General features: G+C 36.9%; 1 protein-coding gene across 4 annotated transcripts in view; it reads left to right on the forward strand.

Annotated features, from left to right (window-relative positions):
- Positions 1-26,114, forward strand: part of ZNF407 (zinc finger protein 407) — a 351,970-nt gene that overhangs the window by 121,820 nt on the left and 204,036 nt on the right. For all 4 annotated transcript variants that reach the window (XM_026064320.1, XM_026064319.1, XM_026064317.1 and 1 more), the window contains exon 4: positions 20,742-20,816. In XM_026064320.1, the coding sequence (XP_025920105.1) occupies positions 20,742-20,816 (75 nt within the window). The remainder of the gene's footprint in view (positions 1-20,741; positions 20,817-26,114) is intronic.

Genomic DNA, 26,114 nt, shown 5'->3' on the forward strand with positions numbered 1-26,114 from the left:
CCACAATCCCTGATTACAGACAGTAATGCTAGGTAATGAATGATTTTCACTAGCCTTAAATGTACTTAGAATTTTATAAAATATACTAATTTCCATCAGGGTTGTTTAAAAACATTGCTTGAAATGTAAGGTGTGTTTTTTAGCCTAAGTGATAGTAAATTCCGAATTAGCTGTCAATACTTTTAAGGTCTGTAAAGACCTCTAATAGGTATTCAAGCAGATAGCTCCAACGGCAGCTAATACTTGTATTCTGAAATGTTATGAAAGGGATTTTCTATACTTCTGTTTGTACTTGATACTGTTCAGTTTTTTTATAAGTTTTTTTTTTAAATATATATTTCTTGCACTGGTTTTAACTTTGAATATATCAAAACTGTTCAAGGATCCTTATCTAGAATTGTCATACTTTTGCTAGTGTTTAAAGCAAGATAAGTACTTGTGTCCTGTTCCCTCTCCTTCCCAACCCCTCAAATAAAAAAAAAAAATCCAAATTTTTTTTTTTGTCTGGAGAAGGAGATTGAACTCTGGTCATGCTTTCAGGATTTCTAGGCAGTAGCTCCAGTCAGGCTGTGCTATAGTTCAGAATGTGTTAAATTTATGTTGTACCTACTCAGATTCCTAACTGGAATTTCCTAGATGGACATAAAGGAGTCTAAAGCAGAATGAGATTTAATTTAAGGCAAGAAATAACGAGATGATCTCTCAGTGTCCCATTGAACCTGGTCTGTTATGTGAAATAAGAACTGCAAAAAATGGGGTTAGTAGGAGAGTATTTAGTCAGGGCTAATGCAATGGGATGCTGATTCCTTCCCCAACCGTTGTCTTTTAGCGTCTCCTAGAGGTGCTTGCAGTATTGGGGCTCTTCCCATGATCAGCTCTTCTGATATTGTGTAAGCAGACAGGGTTGGGTAATGAACACAAAAAGACTACTTCAGACCTAGTTACACAAAATCTCTCCTTGTGAGCACAAATACGATGACATTATCAGCAGACATGTGTCCATTTCGTATTAGAGTGCAGGTTCAAAGAGGCAGAAAAGTATGATAAGAAAACCTGGCATGAACAACCAGATTCCACTGATGCATGAATACAAACACACCAGCTCACAGATCCACAGATATTCTGGGGGAAAAATACAATAACTTCTTGGCAGATCTTATTCACGCTTAAGTGGCTATTTACCCAAGCTGACACTGACACTGGCAGTATTACAGAGATAATATTTTTTTAAAGGGTGTACAATTTTTTCAGCAATGTCTCTGGTATCTTTCATATGAATATCCTTTGCTTTATCAGCAGGCATAGAAGTTTAATAATTATTTTTCAAATCAGTGTGTAGTTTCTGGTCAGTACAAGGAAAAATATGTATATTGAAAGCTTTGTGTGCTTGGAGTAAGTACAGAAGACAGAATATTTATGGTAAGCCAAATAGTTTCATATGCCTGTTTCTATTTTTGTAGGATCCATTTTCAGAACTTCTGTGTAGTAGATGAGCTAAACAGGTCTAGGGAATTTCCAACATGACTATTCTTGGAGATTTAAATAGAAAATGTAAGGTATTTCCCTTTTTATTGTTACTGTTGGAACGCAGTAGCATGACCAGCCGGTGATGGGTTAAGGAATCAGCTAATAGAAATTTATCATTCAGGGGATTGAATGGCTCAGGGGATTAGTAATTGGATACAAATCCTGTCACCTCCAGACTGTCTGTTCACATGCAACTCATCTTGATACTGATCAAAAGTTGTTACTGTCTGATGATTTTCTGATAGCTTCTCTTTAAAAAGTTTGTTTTTCTTACTCCAACAAAAGTCACCCTCAGAACTGGCACTGATGTTGGCAATCACACTGGAAAAATTTACAATTGAAAGGATGTGGAAAATGAACTTTATAATCATAGTGACTAAAATGAGAATTGGTGGAAGGTAGAGCAATATTGAGAATACAGACCAGTGAAGCGTAGGTACTGGGTAAATTGAAGTTATATTTTAGAATATAACTCTAACATGTGGTATTAATGGCACAACAACACAATGTTATGAAGAAAAGCTATCTCCAAATATCTGTCTCCAATAACTATCTCCAAATATTTGCATGTGCATACATTTATGCTATTTCATGTAAGACAGAAAGCAAACATAGCTAGTTTGGCAATCTGTGTATCATTTGATAAATTCCTTTATTGCAGGTGAATAAACTGAGTAATTGTGGATTTAGACATAGAGTTTTATTGTGGATTAGAGATTGGTAAGAGACTGAAACTTTTCAAATAGGTTAACTGTGCCATTCACTAAAGCATGCACTATGCAAAATATAGCTGAATCACTACTGCTTTTAGAAAGAAAAAAAAGCTGTGCAGATATTATTATTATTTAATTATGAGCACCTTTACGAGATCATTCCACTGAGGCAGTTTGTCCTTTCATAATGCCTACCCTGCATTGATCAAGCTTCATCTTTACGTTTTTTGTTTGTTAAGGGTACAAAATGAGACCTGCAAATTATGCATTTGACAAATATGTCTTCTAGTCAAAAGAAGGGTATTCCTTTTTCTTCTAAAGGCAATTTGCTCTTCAGCTGTTGAACTCTCCATAAGATATGGTCAACATGTTACTGTGCATAAGGAGTTTTCTTGTTGAACAAATCGTGGAGAAAGATGATCATTTATAGAAACAGTATTGGTAGAGAAGTTGGTGTTCATGTGTTGATTATATTTAATTGGAAAGTTGAGTTTCTTTTTATTTAAATTCCTTTTATATTAGGTGTGAAATAGAAGACAAATCAACTGTATTAGGAATAATCTATCATCACATTATTTTTGTAAGTTTACTAAAGGAGCTTCTTCTAAACAGTGTGTGGATTGTTCAGGCTCAAGCCCTGGCAGGTGTCAAAAACTCCCTTTAACGACAGTGAGAGCTAGATTGTCCCACGTATATTATGAAACAGAGTTAGCATCAAGGGATTAAATATTTAGATAATTGCGAGAGTCAGCTAAAATATCCTCAAAGAATTAAAAACTGCCTTGAAGTCACCCTACATTCAACTAGCTTGCATCTAAACATAATTTATATAAGCATATATGCAAGGAATCTCAGTTTTCAAGTTAATAGCTGCATTTTTATCCTCATTTTCAAAACTCACCTGGTTTTATTCAAAATGAATCTGATATGAAGCTACAATTTAATGTAAGCATCTAGTCAGCCTTCAGTTGTTTATGAAATAAAGTAAAATGCTTTTTAGGGCCCAGTTATACTAGGCTGTGTCCTCCAGTTCTCTTGAATACTTCTCAAGACTTGTAGAAGGTGCTCAGCTTCCAGCAGGATGGAAAGCTTTGTTGAATCATTATTTTTTCTGGCTCTTTAACTGCAGTTTAGGTCGCACTTAAAAAGTGCTAATAAAGAAGGGCTTACGTAAGTACATTCTCAGAAATGTATGATATTGTCTGTGCTCAGCAACATTTTTAAGGTTCCACCTGTCTTAGGGACCTTATCATGTGAAGTGTGAAGTATCCACAGCACTGTCTCTCTTCGGGAGGAGTAAAAATGCACCATACTACATGAGAGGTGTTCAATTCTTGCTAGGCCAGTGCCCTAAATAGTGTTATTTTAAAAACTGTGTTTATAAGAAATTTCAAAACAGTTCAATAAAATAATAATAAAACACAGTTTCTTCTTGGAGGATCCTGGGGACAAGTATTTATTGGAAATTAYAGTATCTATACAAAAAAGACAGTTGCTTTTTTTTTTTTAGGTGGAATTTCTAAATGAAACTAAATGAAGTTTAATGGCTTATAACATTGCACAAATTTGTCAAAATTGATCAACTGGATTGCTACACAATGAATACTGAAAATGTTCTCTTTTTTAGGCTTCTAATACCCTACAGCCATTCAAAAGTCCAAATGTTATTTGATGATTTCAGAATGTTAATGAAATTATTATTAATAGCACATATATTAATCTTAATGATATATGCAAATATGGGCAAATGTAAAGCTCTGTTGACGCCAAAAAGATTATTGTACTGCTGAAAGGAAACCTAAGGTTAAATTTCAGTGATCAAGCATAAAGCACTCTGCTCGAAGTACCTTAATAAGAAATTTTCTGATGAAGTTTAAATGTGTATGGGAACATGAGATTTGGCGTGTTTGCTAGTACAAAATTAAAAAAAGGAAAGGATGCTTGTATTTGCTTTGAAACTAGCAGGAAACAGACAGTCACTTGCTCTGTTTAAGTGAAAAGATGTAGAAGGTTTTGCTTTGTTGTTGTTTTGACTTGATATATTATCATAACTAATAGTGTAAATGTGGGTTGTTTCTTTTTCTTTGCATATATTATTCTCCACTGCAGATTAATTTGGATAGTATTTTGATTTTAGTGGCTTGATTTTTGTTTCTGTGCTTTCCATTCTTTAACTAAAAAAGACCCTTCTCTTGTAAAATACATTTAATTATTATTTTTTTAATATTTGGTGGTATTAATCAGGCTTATAATATGGCTTTCATGGTTGCTTTCTTTAATGCCAGGATATTTTTTCAGGAAGGCGATGGGTTTGTATCTAGGTCATGTAGAAATATGTTATTTGTAGTTATATGTAGTAAAGAGTATATTACATTTTTTATTTCAATATCTACCTCTTAAAAAGCTACATTTTGGTAGTAGGATACGATCTTTATATAGCAATATGAAAAAGAGAGAGTGAACTTTATTATATAGGAGAATTTCATGGCATTTTACCTGTTGAGGGCCCTGTAGAGTCAGAAGTATAGTGCAGTGACTTGACTAAGTGACAGACAGTAGCAGCCATAGTGTCACTGTGTATTATCACCTCATGCTAGCTGGAAGCACTCCCTGAAGCCGATCTAGGTTGTATAGTCCTAGATGAGGTCTTCATGGGTGCTGACCATAAAAAGTTCATCAAAGTAATGAGGCGAGGAGAGAGCTTGGCGCTCATGGGCAGAGCTCAGCACCAAGGAGTGTGAACCAGCTCCAGCTGTGACAATAAAACAGCAGGTGGCTGCTGTCATTAGGGGTGGCAGATGAGGCAGGGGACTAACATTCAGCCCACAAAACTCTCATTTGTTAGCCATCGCCACTGTACCATGCAAAATAGCTTCCATCTCAGTCAATTTTACTTCGCAAAATATTACATAGTCGCCATAAGAAAATTAGAGCCTTGGGTTTACAGGTTCCTTGGATCTTATTATCAGAAAACTCTGCACAATCAGGTTATCTGGAAAATTAGGCTTTTTTCTCCCCTGAACAGTTTGAGGATCTTTACAGTAATTTTATAATATGGCACTTTCACTCAGGCATGTGTTTATTGGTTAATATTTTTGAACTATTTTGTTTGTAAGTCTTTATAAGATCAATTCCATCCATCCATTCGGCTATGTGTTGTATATAACATTGCCTATTACTCTGTGCTATAAAAACTACATGCTGATCAAGCTACTTTCTGTTTCCAGGTCTGTCCTGATATAGACATTTCATGTCATAAATCTTTTTTTTTGTGGCTCTGCTAATCTGAGGAGAATTGTAAAGAAATGTAACAACCTTCTGATTTTTGTTTGTTTATTTCTCTTTGTGACATGAATAAAAAAGTAGTTTGTTTACGTACAATCTTTACAAAGAATAATTAAACTGTTTACAATTTGAGGCATGCTTTGGTTGAAGACAACCTGGAACTGAGTTGAAATTTTCACAGGGACAGCTCAGCCCTTCAGATGCATAAAATTCAGTTTAAACCATGGTGTGTGAGTCTTGCAGGTGAAATTGTAGTGTAAAGCTCTTACTGTCTGAAACAAGAGCCATTTTGCTTGCATAAATTTACAAAGCTAAGCCAAGAGTTGCATGTCTGTGGTTACATGCAAGGGACCTCTGGGAAACACTGTGTGGTCATTTGGAAAAGTAAGGATTTTCACGTGCACATGCCTCTGTGGTGAACCAGGAGGAATTCAGGTACATCTGACCTTTGCTGACTACGATTCTGAGGTACATTACTAACAGGATAAATTACAGGGCTTCAGTTTTATATCCAAAGTGAAAACCTGGTTCTATATACATATAAACCATGTCTCTTTAACAGAAAATTTAGTTTGGATCTCAATGTCTTTCTGAAATGAAGCTTCAATGCCTAAGTGATATCTGGCAAAGTAGGGGGCTCTTCATTTTCAAATCCTTGTTGTCATTGCAACCATAAACCCATAAAGTATTAGTTCAAGTGTTGTCATGAAACGATGAATCATGCAGGTTCATGTTCCTTCCAGGGGGAAGGGAAATCTGAGGGCAAAGGCTGCCTGCATACCATGACAAGCTGTATCCTTCCATTTGATTCATTATGGCACCACATTTTGCTTTTCATGAAATTTACATTTTTAAAGCCACTCTTAGAAGCCATCACATAAATAGAAAGATATGAACAAAACCTGGACTGTGTAGTATCTGCACATTTTAATCCTCTATAACCTGCGTTTGGGACATTTTAGAAAACTGAGCAAGGCTTACTCATTCAGCCTTGCTTTTGACCTAGCAGGCAAACCAGACCTAAGCTGCTGGGCAATCAGATGCTTTTGCTATGCTCCAGCTGTCTTAATTAAGCCATTTGAACAAACAGAAGACGGAACTGTATGTTTTAAAACGTTGTCAGACATGCGAAGGAATACTGATTGGTCTTACACAAGTTAAGAAAATTTGAAGAATTGTTTGAAGAGGTGGCCCACATCTCATTTGGCTATATCACAGCTGAAAGGATCCTTTCTATTTTTTCTTTTAAATTTCTCTCTCCTCTTTCAGTTTAATTCTCCTGTGTCTCTGCAAGAGCAGTACAAGTTGACTTTTCTGGAGGTGAGGAAAAGCAATCAAAAACATAACCAGCAAATAAGTAATTGCTCTCTGTATACTATTGCTAGAGGTTCAAGGAATTCTAATCATGTAATCAAAGAATTTGCACCATCCTATGTAAAGTATTTCAGTTTGGATAACACCATTTTTACGAACAATACAGAGCAACAGTGAACTGCAGTCATGGATGAAAGGCCAACACTCTTCACAGACTGTAAAGAAACTTTTGGTGGGAAACTTTTTCAGTGTTAAAACACCACTCATGAAAGTCATGGGGACTGGAGCATCTCTCTTATGAGGAAAGGCTGAGAGAGCTGGGCCTATTTAGCCTGGAGAAGAGAAGGCTGAGAGGAGATCTTATCAATGTATACAAATATCTAAAGGGAGAGTGTCAAGAGGATGGGGCCAGACTCTTTTCAGTGGTGCCCAGAGACAGGACAAGAGGCAACAGGCACAAACTGAAACACAAGCAGTTCCATCTGAATATGACGAAAAACTTTTTCACTGTGAGGGTGACAGAGCACTGGACCAGGTTGCCCAGAGAGGTTGTGGAGTCTCCTTCTCTGGAGATATTCAAAAGCTGCCTGGACACGATCCTGTACAACATGCTCTAGGTGACCCTGTTTGAGCAGGGGGGTTGGACTAGATGATCTCCAGAGGTCCCTTCCAACCTCAACCATTCTGTGATTCTGTGATATATCAAGGACCCTGAGATCAGTGATACTTTTTCTTAATTCCATTGGGCACCTCTGTAGATCCCATCTTTCTCATGCTTGATATGTGGCCGGAAATGGTCATAGTTAATCTCAATTGCTGGCTGAAATTGGAATATTTTTTGCTAGAGAACATCATCTGCTGTGTCACAGATACCATCTTCATGACTACACTGATTTGCCTGACCCTGTATTCCTTTGGTTTTCCTAGACTGATAACAGTGTTCATACCTAGTGCATGCAACATCCATGCTGGACTGTAAGAATAGACTTTTTTTGTGCAAAACAGCTTTTGAAATTCAGTGGAGTTTTTTATTGTCTTTATTGCTGCAGTAAGAATTATATCTCAGGTGGGTGCTCTGTTAATCCTGCAGAAAGCCTTCAGCTCTTCCTCAGAATTAGAGCGTTTTAAGTAAGCTTCTGCTTTTAGCCAGCTCTTGCCTCAAAGTCTCAGAAGAGACAGATTTCATCTGTTTACAGGAAAGTAGCATTTATCTCTGAGATCACATATGAGACCAGGTAAAAGAATAATGTGTTCAGCCTCTTTTTTGAAACTTGCCAGCTCTAAAGCCCTCAGCTTCTGAGGTGATGGATGAGGGCTGCTTCAAAACTGGTCACTTGGCTCTTGGATGTGTTTGTCTGGAGTGAGCCCAGCTGATTAAAGGCAAACGTAAGAACCACCAGACTTTACACTTGGCAGCTTTAGTGACTGGTAATTCTCCTGCTAAGCATGTGGCTCAGATGGTGAGAGATGTCACTGCTCATGGGACAAATGGAGTTTGTCCATTTACCATTACCACGTGGAATTCTCATTTGGATAGTCTTCTGTACTGCTCTTAATATCATTTGCCTATTCTACGTTCAGTGTCATAAGTTGAGAGAGTTTTGTAGGTCTGTAGTACTTGTAGAGACTCTTCAGTAGTTGAAGGAGGAAGTTGTTGCATCTCTTATTAGGGAATTTGGGACCACTGTTCTGGCAATATTTTGAGAGGTTGAGGCATCAATTGAGATTGAAAACTTTGAGTATTTATTTATGCTTGACCACTAAGCAATTTATATTTTTGACAATTAATCAAACATTTTGATTAGTGTTAGGTATACATTGTGGTGGGTTTGATGCCACTCTTTGATGTATTTGCCAGTATTTGATGGTTTCTAGTCTCTGAGGTGCAGATGGCCAGGACTGAGAACCCTTTGAGGGAAGCCAGAACCAAGGTGAGTGTCCTCTATCTTCCTTGTGCTCCACATGTGTTTATGTGTGAAAAATAACCAGAAGTGTTTCTGTGGGTTGAAACCAACCTTATCCAAAGGATTACCTCCTCTTTCTATATGTTGGAACCAGTCTATTCTGATTTGTCCAGATGGCTGTTAGTAGAAGAACATCCAGATGGATAGTATTTCTGATAGTTACAGATTAGGTGCTGCTATCTTAGTTTTAGTATTTTTATGCAACTGCAACTACATCTGCAAGCAAATATTATGAAATATTTTGCTTTTTATCTCAAGTCAAAGTCTTGTGGAATGTCTAGGTGCAAGGCAAACAGGATATCTTTTGCAACAGAATTTTGAGTCTCAGGAATAAACAAATCAACAAGCACTTGCTTTTCTATGTCACCCAAAGACCTAGGGCAAGATTCTCGCTGTCACAGATCAAGCAGGCTGCAGAGTCTTAGTTCCAGCCGCCATCTTTCACCGGCCGCGTTGTCAAGTGGTGGGTAAATTGTCAATAATAATTTGTGCATGACTTCTGATTTCCTGAGCAGTTCAGTCATCAGATCATGCACTGATTTATTCATCTCATTCTTTTCTGTGTATCCCACAACTTTGCAAAAGACCACAGACTGGAGTTGCTATTCAGATGAATTGCTTCAGTTATGTCTTGTGCCACTGCTAATGCAGGCCCTATCAGTTTTGCAGCCCACAATTAACTATCTTAAAGTTTCTTCTCGTTTCCTCTAAAGAGAGGGAAGAGCAGATTCTTTTCATATACTAATAAAAAATAATTGAAAAATTCAAGGATTTTATTCTCAAGATAGCTCTTCCTATAGAAGCTCTGCTTAAACCCAATAACTCGGTCTGCAGTGCAATTTTTAAGCAGTTATAAAGTGACTTGGTTTTGTTCAGAAAGAACAAAAGACTAAGAAGAAGTATATTTGTCAGGCTCTATCCATTCTAATTTTAAGTAGAAACTGATTGAAACATTCTCATTTTGAGATATTCTTACAAGTTGTTTGTTGCACTTTCAATATACATAGGCTGTGCTCCTTAGAACCGCTAGGAAACTTTGTAGAGACTGACTGCAGAAAGTCAGATGACTTCAGGAACAACTCTCAGGGCACTTAGAGACATGGTCAAAACTTGGCTTTTGTACTTGTTACTGCCTAATTTTGAGAAGGTTCTCCTGATTACAGAAATCTGATTTTCCCAAAAGATTCATTCTGGTTTGAAGAACTTCCTGCTTAAAACATTAGACTATTCATCTTGTGTTTGTACATCTACTGACTTAAGAAAATTGTCAATTTTTCCTTCTCTTCAGAGTTCACTTTCACCCTTCTTTTATTATTATTATTTTTTTTTTTACTTGACCTCAGCATTCCTGGCAGCATGAGTTTTCCATATGCTGCTAATGCTCTCCTCAGCGCTGAGCTAGTGGACTGAGTTTCTTGGAGCCAAGTCCTACAACATGCAGACAGAACTATGCTACTGCAGCCTTCCCCAAAGTTTGATGTCTGGGGCACTTGAAGTGAAGATTGGCAGTGCATGACAGAGGCACTGAGCAGCAACCCAGCAGTTGGTTGCTGGCTTTGTCACATCCTGCCTCATGGCTTGGTCCTGCCAGTGTCTCAAAATCGGTTGCAAAGGGAAGTGGGCAGTGCTCATAGGCTACCAGTTCCATGGCAGCATGATCATACTCCCACACTTTGGAAACTGCTGTGCTAGTGAGGCAGAAGACTAATTTCACTGCCTCCACTGCCTTTCCCAAACAAAGTTGAGAGGTCTATTTTCTCCCAATGAAATTTTGAATTTGCTAGGGCTATAAAAAGCCTTCTCAACACCTGCGTTTCCAGTGTAGCGTCTGGAGTTCATGGGTACTCCTCCAGACTCCCTTGCTGTGAGTGCTTACATTCCTAAGATCATTGATAGGCTTGAAACAAATCTGTCTGTTCTTCGCTCTCTAAATGTGGCTATGCCAGCCGTTCACAGGGTTTTGTCTAGTGACAGGTACATGACTAACATAAGATCATGAATGTGGTGCCTGCAAATCTTGCTTTAGACTGTTTATCCATCCACTCATCACTCAGTGAACTTACCAGAGATGTTCTGAGAGAGGCTGGGATGAGGGTGCCCATTACAGATGGCAGATGCTGGATAACGTTCCTGGAGCTGTGTCTTCTCACTTATTTCTGTCAACCAAACAGTAGTGACATATGCTTCTCTCCTCACTTGGAGATACCACACTAATGATCTGAGAGCACAAGGTTTGTGGTCTTCTGAAAAACTCAATTTACGCATCAATGCCCTGAAATCAAAGGGAAAACATGTTGGATCTTCTGCCAGCATTTTAGGGTTGACACCTGCAGATAGTGAGAGAATACCATTGCCATCATCTTTATCCTGAAGCAAGTTAGTGGGAGGTCTCTTTCCAGATACAGGATGATGATATGTGGAACTGCTGCCTCCTGCATCAAATATAGCTGTGTCTGTAGTTGAAGTCCTGAGCGTGCTGGCAGATGGACTGGATTATGAGCAGGAATTGCAGAGCAATGTCTAACCAGAGGAAGAGGGAGGGGACAGAGTGATGGGAGTGTGGGATGTACATATTGTGACGAGAGGGAGGAAACAGGCAATTTCTTGGTGGCAAAACTGGTAGGTGCTCTTTTGGATCACGTTGCTCATAGCTGAAAACCTTGGTTTATTTTGAAAGCCTTCCTAGAGCCTCGTTTAGTATAACAAATATGTTCTCCCATATTGTCACATTTTCAGATGTTGATGGTAATCTGTTTTAGATGCAAGGCAGTCTGTAAACACTAAGCCTAAGGTTGCATTTCACAGCTTAGGAAAACAGGTTCTGTGTTGTGGTAGACTGGGATGTTGATAGCACTGACACAGAAAGCATTGTGATTCTTTTCTTTTTGCTTTTTTTTTTTTTTTTAGTACTTTCTACAGCTGTTAGATTACTAAACACCTGTTAGAGGTGACAGTTACAGATGTTTGATAACCACTGAAAATTAATAGAACATGTGATTCTTTTAGCTTAGAAGTGATTTGGTAAGGTGTGTTTAGAAAAGGAATTACATACTGCTGCTGTCTACCATTATCACTTAACATTCATTAGCTCCTCTGAATATTGAAACAAACATTTCTTGTAGTGGTACTAATTTTCTCATATATTTGTAAGGTGATTTCCTGACAGAGTGAACACCTTCTGACTTTAAAGTTTTTGCCACTGTTCAGCTGTTTTTAGTATGCTCATTAAGCAAACAAAATAAGTGGAGAGACGTTTGTTTACTTAAAGTTATCAGTTTAGCAATATACTGTATAATAAACAAGATCCTATTTAYTTCAATTTTTACTAGCCACCATAGTTGCGTTTTTTTTGACTCCATCCATAGGAGAATTGTGGATATTTAGATGGACAGTAGATTGGTTCACCTTCAATAGGAAAGTTCAGGTTTGAAACAGAAATAAAATATATTATAACATTTTATCTTGTTTGAGAAGAATACCCAGCAGCATATTGTTCAAATAGATTGTTATTTTTAGTAATGGTGCATGAACATCTTCAATTTCATTTCTAAACATAAGTGGGGAAAATTAAAAGGCATGCATTTCCTAAATTTGATTGCATTTTATCTGTTTTTTTTTGTCTGACCTGTTTCACAGGTCATTAATTTTTAGTCTATTTATCAGATGATATTTTGCTGTGAATATTCCTTACTAATTCCTGATGTTCTAGCAGGGGCTGGGGGGTTGGGGTATGCAGCTCATTGCAACTCTCCAGCATTCATTTGAGATGTGCTGACATAACAAAAGATCCACTTCTTGTTTTCAGGGAAATCCTGTAGTAAATCACTTTAAGCTGGCTAATATTTGTCTTGGTTTGCGTGCTGTTGTGGCTTGAAACAACAGACATGACCTTCTGATGGTGTTTTATTATGGTGCCATGAAATGGATAATGCTTTGGGTCCTGTTCTGTCACCTTTTATGTATTCATATCTGAAACTGAACTGAGGGTATCTGATATGGTCCAAAGTGTATTACTTATGTATGATATCATGCTGTATCATTTATTAAAGTCCATGCACAAGTGTTTAATTGCACAGTCTACTCTATATGGTTTGAGCTGCATGGTAACATTTTTTTGAAGTATCTAAGTCCCATATTCAGGAGTGACTTACCAAACAATGCAGCGGCTTTCTACCTCCTTTTAAGAGGTAAAGTATGTGATTCTTGAGTACTGTTCTCAGTGCACCTAAACTATATCATCATTCACTGTATGCCATGTTAACTCCTTTTTATTATATCTTCAACTCTATAAGGTCCCAGTCACACTCTTTAACTTTCCTCGCACCTTTATGTTGATAGTTATTGCTCCCTGGACTTGATTTATTTACGCATCTGCTATTGAAAGCTGCTTTTTGTGTTTAAAAAAAGAAAAGAAACAAAATAAGAAAATTCAGAAAGGACTGTAAGTTAGCTAACCTGTAGGTTTCCTGTAAGTTAGTTAGCTTACAGGAAACCCCTCTGACTTCACTTACAAAATAAGTAAATTCAGGTGAGGCACACAATAGCAAGTATATCAGTTCCCTCAAAGGAATGGACGTAATGTAAATACTGTCAGTGTTTTCCTCCTTTGCCACAGTCTTTGCAATGACAGACTAATTTCTGTCCTGAATGGTTTAAGTTGCAACATATAAGGGATGGTGAGAGAACTCAGCAACTTCAGATGGCAAGATCTGTCCAGCCTGGTTTGAGTGGAATAAGTGTGGATGTTTTCTGTTTTATTCAGTTTTGTCTTATCTTCCTTTGTATCCAGGTCTATTCTGCCAGAATACATGAAAGGAGATAATTGTGCATATTGCTACTACTTTATGGCCATGTGACTAATAATTATTTCAGATCTTGAGAGACACAGATTGGTGGCAGAAAGCAACAAGAACATGTTGAGAAATTTCTTTCTCTTCTGGATGATAGATGCAGGAATATGCAGGAACAACACAGCCGATTGATTGATAGCGTGCAACTCATCCATAATGATCTGTCTGATATAGCAGTAAATTATTCTCTAGATTGATGCAGGTCATTGAACAGCACATTGACAATCCTATTTTCTGTCATTCTGTTCAAAGTAAGTCAGGAACAGTAGCTGCTCTGATACTCAAGTCTGCCTTGGGTACAAGCTGTGTACAGGCATTCCACTAATACAAGTTGTTGTCTTTTGCCTTCATTCTTTTTCGTTAAGCACCCTGTCTTCATTGCTAGTTTTTTCCAAGTAACACAGTGAAATGTGATGAGGTATTTCTGAAAGACAAGATTGCAGTCTGTTGCACTGATGATTGCATGTTCACAGAAAGGATTGGTTTTGGAACTTTGTTCAGCAATAAAACATCTCCATGGAAAAGTTAGTTGAACAATTGAGTTTTATGGGAATAAAGTAAGTAAGCTTTGAATTATTTTTTTATGGTCTTTATTTCAGTGTCTGTGTTAGGAAGTTCAGGGATAGAATCGGAAGGAGATGTGAGTGCCTCTCGGTCAGCAGGGTCATTTTTGACTAAGTAATATTTAGCATTAGCAGTTTTTCAAAGTCCTCATAGGATGCTCAGAAACTGGAATGAGACTTGCTTTCTTAGGAGATCTTAATGATGCTGAAAAGCTAAAATCAGTTAAGAAATATGCCTGACTGTTGCATGGAGAAGTGTAAATAGTTTCAAACTTAAGGCTGAAAGGATAGTAATTCTCAGAAATTTAAAACTTGTGTTTAGAGTCTTTAGGTTCTGTGAAATGCCATGACGTTCTTGCCCTGGTACTCTGGTTCTCGTCTTGTTAGTGATGGCTAAGGTGTTCTCATTCACCTCTTCCTGATTAAACTTCAAGAGAAAAAGTGCATTTTCCAAGCTGCCAAGTTGTTTGTTCTTGAAGGTGGGGAGGAGGGAGCCACATGTGCCAGATATTTGTGTTTTACTTTTCAGTTTAATTGCTATCGTCAGGGAGACTGGAGCATAAAATAGCCATATCCTTCTTTAACATGTGGGGTCTGCAAAGAGTATAGGCCAGTGGGTCATAGTGCTGTCAGCGTAGCAGAATGGGTGATTACATATGACCTGTAAACCTTCTGAAATGTTATTGATTTTTATCTTAAGAAGAATAACCATAATTGTTAGCTGGAAGTAATAAGACCTGCTTCATTTGGCTGCTAAATGAGTCAGCAGAACCCCCCTGCTTTCCTGCTCAGGGTTCTAGGACTTGACGTCCAGTCACAGAGGGCATGAAGTTTTTTCAGATATTTTCCACACCAGACTTTGCCCTGCCAGATAATTTACTTGAACCTGACATCCTGTCACAAAGGGCATGAAGCCTTTCAGACTGCTGGATATCTTCCACATGAGGCTCGGCCCTGCCAGATATTTGCTTTTAAATTGAGTCCCTTGCGCACAGTCATGCAAGAGAGTTATCAGCACCCCGGTCCGGACCTTTCAGAATCAGCAAACATCCATGAATGATGGACTTAAAGAAATTCCCAGGAATTTAGACTTTCTATGCATGGAAAAAAAAGATTACTTGTTTGTAGAAAACCGTAGCTTTCCAGGCAGTTCTGCAGTTTTCTGTACCCTCTTGTACCTGCAGCTGGCCTGCAGAATACAAAATCCTGTCGCAGAGATAAGATTTGGGACTTCTTGGTAGCAACTTATTATATAATTCTGAGATTTCAAAAATTTAAAGTTTAATTTTGCATGTACTGGTTATGTACTATTTGACAAAGTGCTGATCTGAATATACAAAGTTCTACTTTTATGTGTAGAAGATGCACAAATCCAAATGACATGCAAAAATCTTTAATTACACATGCAAGTGTTATTGGCCATGCTGAAATTCATGCGGGTCACGATATTCCTTGAGAAACGGGACTATTTCTTCCTTTTATTAATTGATGCTGCTGCTGGCATGACACCCTGTGAACCACTGGTTCAACTACAAAAGCATATGGTTTGCAGCATATTTCAAAAGACGGTAAAGAACACTAGCACTTCAGTCAGGGAATAAGAACTGGCTGAGTTCATATTTGCGTTCACTTGCATGAATATACTGTCCCCTTTCTTGTCATCATCCATGCAGCTTGCCTTGATTTTCTGGTTTCTTGCCTCAGATGAAGATAAAGAGACAGAAATTCAAGTACAGATCATGGAAACAAAAGCTAGTGCAGACAGGATAATCTGTTATTTCCTCAGATTCTGTGATGGGCGTATTAGTACAGAAAGGATCTCTTAGCCTTATAATTCCTATAGACTTGTTCTATAGACTTGTATTCCTTGGAGCTGTCAAATGTCCAGGGGCTTTATCCATAATGGTAAACCATTTCATCCTTTCTGAGTGCTTGGAACCAATGAGAAAATGACTACTAAATACTAATAATTTTAAAATAATAGCATTCTGTTTTGCTAAATAATTGTATGCTTTCAGGGAGCTTTGTGAAACATATTGCACTTGTGGCCTGCACATGTCCTACAGCAATCTACCTGTATTGCCAGAGTTCAATTCACATATAAAAAAGTTCTGGACAATTTAAAGGTGGTGTAAAAGGTATTGAGAATATAAATAAAGGGTAGATGTTCATTCTTATCCGCCCAGACTTTTTTGCCATCACTGAACATTGTTGCCTATAAGATAAATTGCCCAAAGTGGTTGCAGAGTGCAAAGTATCCATTGAAAAGTGATTTAAAATTGCTCTTCAGCTGATGTATACCTTGTTTGTGGAGTCCCACAAAAATAAATTTTCATGCTGGTCGTCTTCAGCAGTTACATGCAATTATAAGATGACCGGTCTGGTGACATGGATTCTAGCGACTTTCTGGTAGAGAGGAGATGTAGCTCCTTCTTTGGAACTAGGCCACAACTGAGCAGTAAACTCTCAGGAAATAAGGGTCTATCACAGATTTCATGACCTTATGGCCCAGAATCCTTGTTTTGGTTTCTGGTTTGGTTGGTTGGTTGTTTTTTTAACTTGGCTTTTCACTCATACAGCAATATACATATTAAAAAGAAAAGGCTTTCATGGATTCCAAACATAATAAAAACTAGAGTCTTTTTCCCTCTCAAAATAAAATACTTCACAGAGCACAGTTCTCTCCCTGCAGAGAAAATGAGAGAACAGACAATGCATGACAAATTATTCATACTCCTTGGGTACTGTGATGATAAACATTGTACATGCTGAAGAACTTGCATTACACTCAAATAAGAAGTGGAAGTCAAGGTTGTCTAATATGTTTCTTTATTCCCAGAATTAGAAGTCACTTTGTTTCTTTTGTACATTAAAGTATGCTTTTATAACTGAAGACAAGTCTTTAGAGGCTCCTAAATCAGTTACAGACTTTCTCAGAGTGAGTCCAAATACTGTTTGAAGACCTCCATGGAATATGAGTGGACATGTTCCCTCAAAGCCACAACTCTTCTAAACTGAAGACAGAGTGTTCTGCAAACTTATTTTGGGAAAGGTGCTCATATATTTACGATTGAAAGTTATTTTTATTCATAGTTTATGTGAAAAAAATGTCCATAGGGAGCGTGGATACTATTTTTAAGCTCTCTCATTTTTCAACTTGTTTTTAATTTATCCTAAAGTTTGAACATAGAGTGCACGTGGTGGGGGATGTTGCTAGTTTGGAGTCAGTCTGGTTGAGAATCATTAAAGGAGATAAACTAGCAGAATTCCACTGCAAGCAAAGGAAATCCTTCCTGCTCACCTTTTCCACTGCCAGAAGAGACCTCTAGGGGCAGTCCTCCTAGTGAACGAGGGGAACGCTTACTGATCGTGGCTTGGGTGTTTAGGATGGAAATTTCTGCAAAATGAGCTTTAAGAGGCTTGACCCTAAGGAGAGCAGCTGGGCTGCAGTGAGTTTTTATCTTGGGGATGAGTATGTACAGATCAGATTTGGTTAAACTGATTTCAGGCCTCTGTTCTGGCCTGGCTTGCATGTACTGGAAACAGTAAGAGGATGGCAATTACAGGTTTTTCAGAATCCCTTTTCTTGTGTTTCTGAAACCAGGTAATTTGTAGCATTGGACATTTCTATTTCAACTAGAATTAAAATATTAGAAATTCAAGGAAGCTCAGATCAGTGCTGAGTGCAGCTGATGGAAAGATTCCTGTTGGTTTCAAGTTGTATTAGAGCAACATGTCTTGAAAGCATTCACCCTTTGAGTCCTTCTTGGTGCTAGGCAGACTTTCCGTAAGATTCATTTGAAATGACCAGTGCAAGTCATGTGGTTTAGCTATCCAGTTCTGGCAGTATTTTAGGAATAAATAGTCCAAACCAGTGGAGGCAAATCAGTTCTTGGTATAGATAAAAACAATATTTTTAAACTATTAAGTAAGTTCTTGGAGATCCAGAATCACCAGATGTACTAAAAACACTTTTTGTGTGTGTTTTTAAAGCCAGCAAACAACAACCTTTCCCCTAAGTCCCCTGCAGTAGTTGGTAAACACAGACAAGTAGTTTCCACAGCTGCCTTTTTTCAGGTTATCTTCAAATTCAGCATCTAAATCAAGAAGTTGAGACTTTGCCTCAGTTCTAAGGAAAAAAAAAAAATCTGTTGCCTGAAGTAAGGGCTGTCTCTATGTATTATAGTTGGTAATATTTTTGTACCTCATTCTCAGTTTCTTAGGAAAATCGCAATTCTTTTTGTCTTTAAGGCTGGATTCTGTAAAGTGGAGAAGTATTCCTGAGCTGTGTTGAGCTCTCTAAACTTGCACAGAGGCATTAAGCGCTCTATAGTATTAAGTCTTCAAGCATTGCATTCAGAGGTTAAAATGTTAGTAGGTGCGGGGACACTCACGGAGTCAGTCTTCATTTTTGTTTCACCATTTTGTTTGTGCTGCGTAAAAGCAGCAAAATGGTTACTCAGAACCAAGGTACAACAGATACAAAGCAGCTAATGTGAGCTTAATTGCTTTGTATTATTAACAAGGTCTTTGCCTTTGATTTTTGTGCGAGGGTTTTTCCATCTGCATCCGCTGCAGATGCGCAGTGTGAGAAATGTTTGGCTGTTGTTTGGAACCTTCAAGCTCACAGGCTCTAAAGCAAACCCTTCCCTAGCAGTACTGCGGAGCTTCTTGGGGTCTTGGCTCTCTGTGTGCTGTGATGACGCTTTGCCATGCAAATAGCAAACTGTGCCTTTACAACTTTGATTGCATATTACCCTTTCACATTAATATCCTTGGTTTTGTTTTTCTCATAGGGAAGGGGGAGAGTGGAGATTTTCTGATAGAAAATATGAGTATTATTAATTTAAAATCTTTTAGGTACACTTCACAGCGGTGTTGAACTGGCTCTTATTTATGCCGAAAAGCAACAGCAGTAAATTTTGAATGCCTTGTACTGTTATTAGAACACAAAATATTATTTTGTTACAATTATTTTCCATACATACTGTGGTTCTGATGACACTTGCATAGTAATGATGGTGACAGTGTGAAAGATTATTCAAGGGTCTAATGATTATGATGCCATACTAGTGTAGGAAGAAGCATTTAAGGTATTTTTAATGTCTTTTTGTAAAAATAACAAATCACTTTTGTTTAAATAAGACAATTATATTCTTACACTCTAAAGGAGGCACAAAAGAGAGTCTGTTATAATGTGAAAGTGCCCAAAGTAGATCAGACATGGAGAAGCTCCATTAACATATTTGTAAAGGAAAAGTAATCTTTCTTGGATTTTGTGGCTCATATATGCCACAATGTAATGTGTTTTACAGTCCTTCCATTGTCCATTACTACAAATGTCCAGACGAATTCAGCGTTTAATGTTAAAAATCTTATAACATGCAAGTTTGATTCGTAGCCCTTCATATCATGGAATGCTAATTAAAATCACATTTTTGCATATGTCATGCCTTTCATGTACATATGCAAATAGATTCTATTGCCTTTCAGCTATTAGTAATTAACTTTATGAAGGACAGCTGTAATACATAATTAACAAAAATGTTTGCAAGCCCTTTTCACACTGAAAGTTACAGCAGTAAAAATCTTGCTTATCGAGAGAACCATTTTAGTTTGCAGCTTCAGTCTGATATCTAAATTATTTGAAGCAGTCACGTGATATAATTAAATTGATGTTATGGTCTTATCAGCAGAAGAATGGTACTTGATAGGCTCCTATCTGTTTCACCACATATTTCACCAAAATTAAAGTAAATTAACTATGTTCTGTTTGGTAGGGACATAAGGCTAGGTAGTATATATTTTGTTGTTGTCTTGAATAATGTCTTGCCAGTTTGAACAATATTCCTGCTCAAAATGTAATCACAAACGTGTTTCACCTTTTCCGGCCCTTTTTCACATAAACAAATCCTAAAATAACTAAGGCTACTAATTTGTTTCCATGTATATCTCTTTAAATAATTAATACACTGAAGCTTGACCAGACACAAGCAGTGATTAAAGCATCTGATCTTGCTGTATTTATGTAGTATTCTCACTGAAAACAGTGGAACTGCTTGTAAGAAGAAGGGTTGCAGCATGGGCCCTCTAAACTTAAATAAATTCAAAGGCATAACTAATCTGTATTAGTTTATAACATGAGAAAATGTTATTTAGGCAAAATATATTATAATTTTCAATATATTCAATATATTTGTATTTTCAATATATTATATAAAGTGTTCGAAATAGCAAAGGGAACCAGAAATGTAGTTTTTCCCTGTTTTGACCAGTAATGTGTGGTTGTGATTACTTACTCGTAAGAAAAATACCCAAGCGGCTACAGTCTGAAAAAAGACCTGTCATTACAGGATGGACTTCTCAGATTTGAATGGATAGGATATCATAGTCTAGAAGTTTTTTTTTTTTTTAATCCCATCTTTAATAAAATATGTTGAAGTGCATGCTCAAAAAAGAAAAACACTATTTAAAAAAAATGTATTAATAAAAAAAAATCACCTTCCTGTTTTGTTTGATTGGTAGGGTGGCCTTTGTGATGAAGAAACATTTGAATACTCATTTACTGGGCAAGCATGGAGTTGGCACACCAAAAGAAAGGTAAACTATTCCACAGAACTTCTTATTTTACCTCATCTAATACTTATAGACTTTAGCTGGAATATTTAGCTTACTCAAAGTGAAGTCACCTGGAGTTTTAGCTCAACTCTAAGTACAGTGGGAACTAACATGCTTAAATGTTCTGCTGAACCACAGCCAGCATGGTCCTTACAAAATGTCTGTGGGTCAAGATTGCTCTAGAAAGCAATTGTGTGCAAATGGTGTAGGAATGACACCTTTTGGGGTTGGTTTTGGACAGGTAACATTGTTCTCAAAATTTCAATAGTTTTAATTGTCTCTCCAAGAACAAAATCAATTATTTTTCCCTTTTTTTTTCTTGCTGACTTTGATGCTCACAGGTTTATAAAATGTCACATGTTTCATAAAATGACTTACTGAGATTTATGTTGATCACTGGAGTCAAAGCCACAGAGGAATCAAAAGCAAAGCTTTCTCAATGGTTTTGGGCAAGAACAGAGAGATCTGGTGTTTGACCAATCTGTATTTTTTGAATCTGTGTACAGTTATTTAGTTTCAGATTTTTTCGTGAGCAGGTTATTTTTTCTCTGGTTTAAAATGTTTTACAACCAAACCAGCACTGTCTTCACAGATGACCAGCTTTTGCCTCACATTCAATAACTGCATTGTGGCTTAGCTATTTCACTGAATGTTGGGGGCAACTTGAAACTTGATGTTTTCTGGGTAGCCAAAATATTGTGTATTTTCTGTAAATCTAGGTAAATGGATGTATCCTACCTGCAGTGTTCATCACTGAGCACCTGATACTGTTTCAAGTATTACTACCTTGTAACTCATACTTCTGGTGTAAACTTTCCTAAATAAGGAGTTACTCCCTGTTTTTAACATGAAAGGAAGGGAAAATAAATGGTAGCAATGAATTCTAAGAGAACACTGCAAAACTATTCTTTTTGGGTTGTGTTCAGTTCCTATTAAAGGCACTAGAAATGGTAGTTGGTTAAACCCTTTCCTCATGAGCTCATCACACTTATCTCACTGAGTGATCTAACAGTAGGGTTTTAAATTAACACACCATGTGCACCTTATGTTTGATGAACTACATATTTAAGTGCTGCTTATACTTTTAATGAGATTTCCTCTGCAAACTGCTTAAATGGAATTGTCTTAATACGTGGTTATTTAAAGAGTACTGAGATTTTCTATTTAAAACATACAATAATGCAGAGGAACAACACTAACAGTTCAGATGTATTAAAGTACATGTTGGATATCTTTTGTGGTAGTACAACAATTATGAGAAATGTTTTGCTCTGGTGGCTTGTTTTGTTACTGGAAGCACTCAATACAAATATGTTCTTTTACAAGGGGGTACTTACTGCATAATCATCATAAATACAACATAAAGATAATTTGTGTTACCCTGGTGAATATGTGTGCAATAAAGGATACACACAATAGATATCCAAGTATACTATCTAAGCCTGAGGGGCATATTTTTAGCAATCATCATCTTGAAATGAATTCTTAAACAAGCAAGATGCTACAATCCAAATCCATTGTTGCTGGCTTTTTTTGTTTGTTCCAAAGGCATTGTAGATGTTGCTGTTTCCCCTTTTCTTTCCGTATTCCTCAAAGGCTTTTTGACTCATCATCCAGCATGGCGCTAGGAGAGAATGACGTGATACGTGCCTCCCTCCGTGCCCGTCACAAGCACAGCGAGCTGCTTTCACAGCACTCGCAGCCCTTGCTGCCCCAGGAGCAGAGAACCCAGATCAGGACTGTAACCTCGGTGTCCCATCTGCTGCAAACTGTGGTGCAGCTCTACCCCCAGGCCAGCCTAAGCAAGGGATGTTTGAGTGACTTTATACCACTTCTTTTGAAATTTCTCATTCTGTCTTTGAATATTTCTTATCCGCAATACCTTTCTAGCTGGCACTTCAGCTTAACGTGCAGCAAAATCGAGTAGTAGTGACAGAAGTACAATGACAGTATAATCTTCTTGTAGCAGGACCTTGCTGGTGATGGGCAGTGTTATCTAGTGCTGTAAATACCAAACCACCGCTGCTTTCCTTTCTACCTTTTCTTTCCCATTATGGGAGAGTTTGATGCCTTTTAATGGCTTTAGGAACCATGAGCATGTTAAGCCATCACTTTGGGTATAAACATATTCTAAATTAAGTTACATAGTTTTCTTACCTATTTAAAACATTAATGCCTTGACTATAATTTTGCAAGCTTGCTATATTTTAATTTCTCTAGGCCAATATAATCAGTTTATTCTTTATGTTTTGAATTTGATTCTGCCCTCTGATACATTGCATATTATAGCAAATACTAATAGAAGCTAGCTAAATAAGCTGTGACAATTAAATTAATAATGCATTTTATTTGCAAGTGTTTAGTCTTCATGGTTTGACTGATATATGCAAAGATGGTAATTTATTAAAAGTAAATTCATGTAATTGTACTACAGAGTTTGATGGACCAAAAAAAGTTGTCAGCATGACTATCATCAAAATCAGAAAATTGAAATCAGTTCAAAAGGGTGCTTGAAAAAAATACTAAAATACAATACACCCTGAGAAACTGGTGCTCTTTAAACAAACTTCTCAGCAAAGTATTTTTGGTGACAAACATTGAGATAGCTCTGAGAGGGAGAGAAAAAAGCACATTTACAATTTAGTGAGGCAACTGGACTAGTGCAACTTATTCTCCGTAGCTTTCCATAACCCATAACTATTGCTTTTTTGGTATGCACAAAAGGAAGGTGTCATGGAGGCTGTTGCAGTGCTTGCATGTGCAGACAGGGAAAACAAGTATACAGTAATTCACAATGAGATTGCTACTGAAACATCTTTTGTTTTGTTTTTTTTCTTTTTTTGGAAGACAAATTGGGTTTAAAGGAGAAACACTATGCAGTTGAAAATCACGGAAGCTTAAAAAAATGGTCTTGTAGTAAAATTTCTGTACATTTCAGCCACAAAAAAAAAAAAAAAAAAAAAAGCCTAGTCCATTATGGTCATTAGCATTTAGTATCTAACTCAAAAGTGGAATGTTTTAGCACAAAAATTCCTGTAAGATATTTTTTGCTGTTATTGGAACAGTGATACTGATATATTGTCAACCTGAATGTGTCTCAAAACTGGCATGTTATCTGCTAAGGCCAAGGCCAGTGCATATTTGATACTTAAGTGTCAGTAATCTTCATGGGACCTATAACTATATCTTATTGGCAGGATAAATCTTTAGCTACACCTTTATTGTGTGTAGGAGACAATGTGGTCGGGCCTGAGGTGAAAGCATCTGCAGTAATAATGATGCTGATTTCTAATTTCTGTTACATCATTAATTATGTTCCTTCAATGTAAATTGTAGCAAAGCAGGAGCTACAGAAATGTTTTAGTATTGTGTGTTTAAGCTACATACATACATATAAAAATGTGAGCAAGAAAATAAAAAATAAAATCACCAAGTCATTCATCAGTGAGATTGAATTCTACCACTAATAAGCACAACTCTGGTTTTAGAAATTTTTAATGTGAAAAATACATTTAACTATCCTTTAGAATTTGTTTTCAGGACACCATAGTTACTGCACAGTATACATTTTATAGTAAATAAGACTTCTTTGTTAACAAGAATTCTATCTGATACACCTTTTTATTCTGTACATAAGTGTACCAGAGCAAGGCCTTAATTGACAGTTGTTCTATAACTACCTAATCTTCCTTGTGAATTTTAAATGCTGAGTTGCCTCAGAAATAACTCTTTGCACATGAGTAATCCCATTCAGTTAAATGGGATTGTTCGTATACCTAAAGTTACTTGGACCTAAAATGCTTGCTGAACCTGGAATCTGTGTTCCAAAACATTTTCTAGGAAGGTTGCTAATAATAAGTTTGCTTTTGTAAGGTTGTTCTTACATATTTTCATGTGTTTTATAGGTTGAATGTTACAGCACTAGTGTTTTAAATATGGGTGAACAAAAATTAACAATAGACAGGGAAAAACTGTCATGTGCCTTAAACAACCAGGGGCAACTTTTGACTAGAAGTCTCGGCACGCTCTGAGTCAATACTCCTTTTGCCAGAAATTTGCCTGTAGTTTCTGAGGTAGATATCATCATGGTTGAAAAATATAATCACTATTGTTAGTGATGGACATAGATATAGAGATCTAAAAAGCCATTAATAAAATATTTAGAAAGCTGCCAGTCTCCCCAGGAAATGTATCCTTCACAAAATTAGAAATTTTATGCTGTGGTATAATTGACAGGGGTAGCTACAGCTATGATTTTCAAATGATCTTCAATTGATTGGAAAAGCTGTGTAATGATTTCAACTTGAGAGCACCTTTTAATGAACAGCTATAAGTAAATATCTATTATTATATATTAGCAGCCTAAATATATCTGATATTTTTTGTCAAATAATGCTGGCAGATAGCATACTTCAGAAATTTATTTTTTAAACAACTGCTTTGAAGTAAGAAGACAAGTTTCTCAGGTGTGTGCTGTCCCATGCACTTGCATAAGCCAGCATGAATTTTGGAAAATTAAATACTAGAAATACATGTGCAGTATAGCATCCTAAAATACACAAGACTACATGCTATGTTATTGGAAGGCATTACTGAGCTCTGAAAGAAAAGTAGCCATGCAAAATGTATGGGATATTGGTGTTCTTTATACTCCATAGAAAACTTGTCTCATGCTGTTATGGAATAAATTGTAGTGTCCTGATATTCCATTTTGGATGTAAAACTAGAAATGAATGAAGTCCTTCAGTCCAACCTTCTTCTAATTCATTGAATTTTTCATTCTTCTTCCAAAACATTTTCCTTTTTTTTTTTTTTTTTTTTTTGGAATAGAGACACTTCTGATTGATAGTGACTATTTGATATATGACTTTTTGGTTGATGATTTAAGATTTGACTATTGGGCCATCCAGTCCAGCATGGTTTTTGAAGAAAATTAATTCCTCTTGTATTGCAATCAGCTGTTTTCAATAATATTACCCCACCCCTGCTAAATGAAAAGATCCAGTTGATTTTTACAGGATGTTTCAGCCATTTTTATAAAACAAAACAAAACAACAGCTTGTAGTAGCTTACTTGCATTCTGAGCGAATGACTTCTATAACTGACTACCTCACCGAAAGATTTCCAGAGAGAGGTGTTGATGTGTACTGATAAATAGGCAAGCAGGTACCTGTGATCACTGGAAGGGAATGTGCTGGGTCTGGCCATCAAGTCTTGTCATCACCTTTTACTGTTCCTTGCTAAAACATTTTGAGCTTTTCAGCTGAAATCTAACATTAC

Source organism: Apteryx rowi, unplaced genomic scaffold (assembly GCF_003343035.1).
Source record: "Apteryx rowi isolate R43461 unplaced genomic scaffold, aptRow1 scaffold_213, whole genome shotgun sequence".
Classification (NCBI taxonomy): domain Eukaryota; kingdom Metazoa; phylum Chordata; class Aves; order Apterygiformes; family Apterygidae; genus Apteryx; species Apteryx rowi.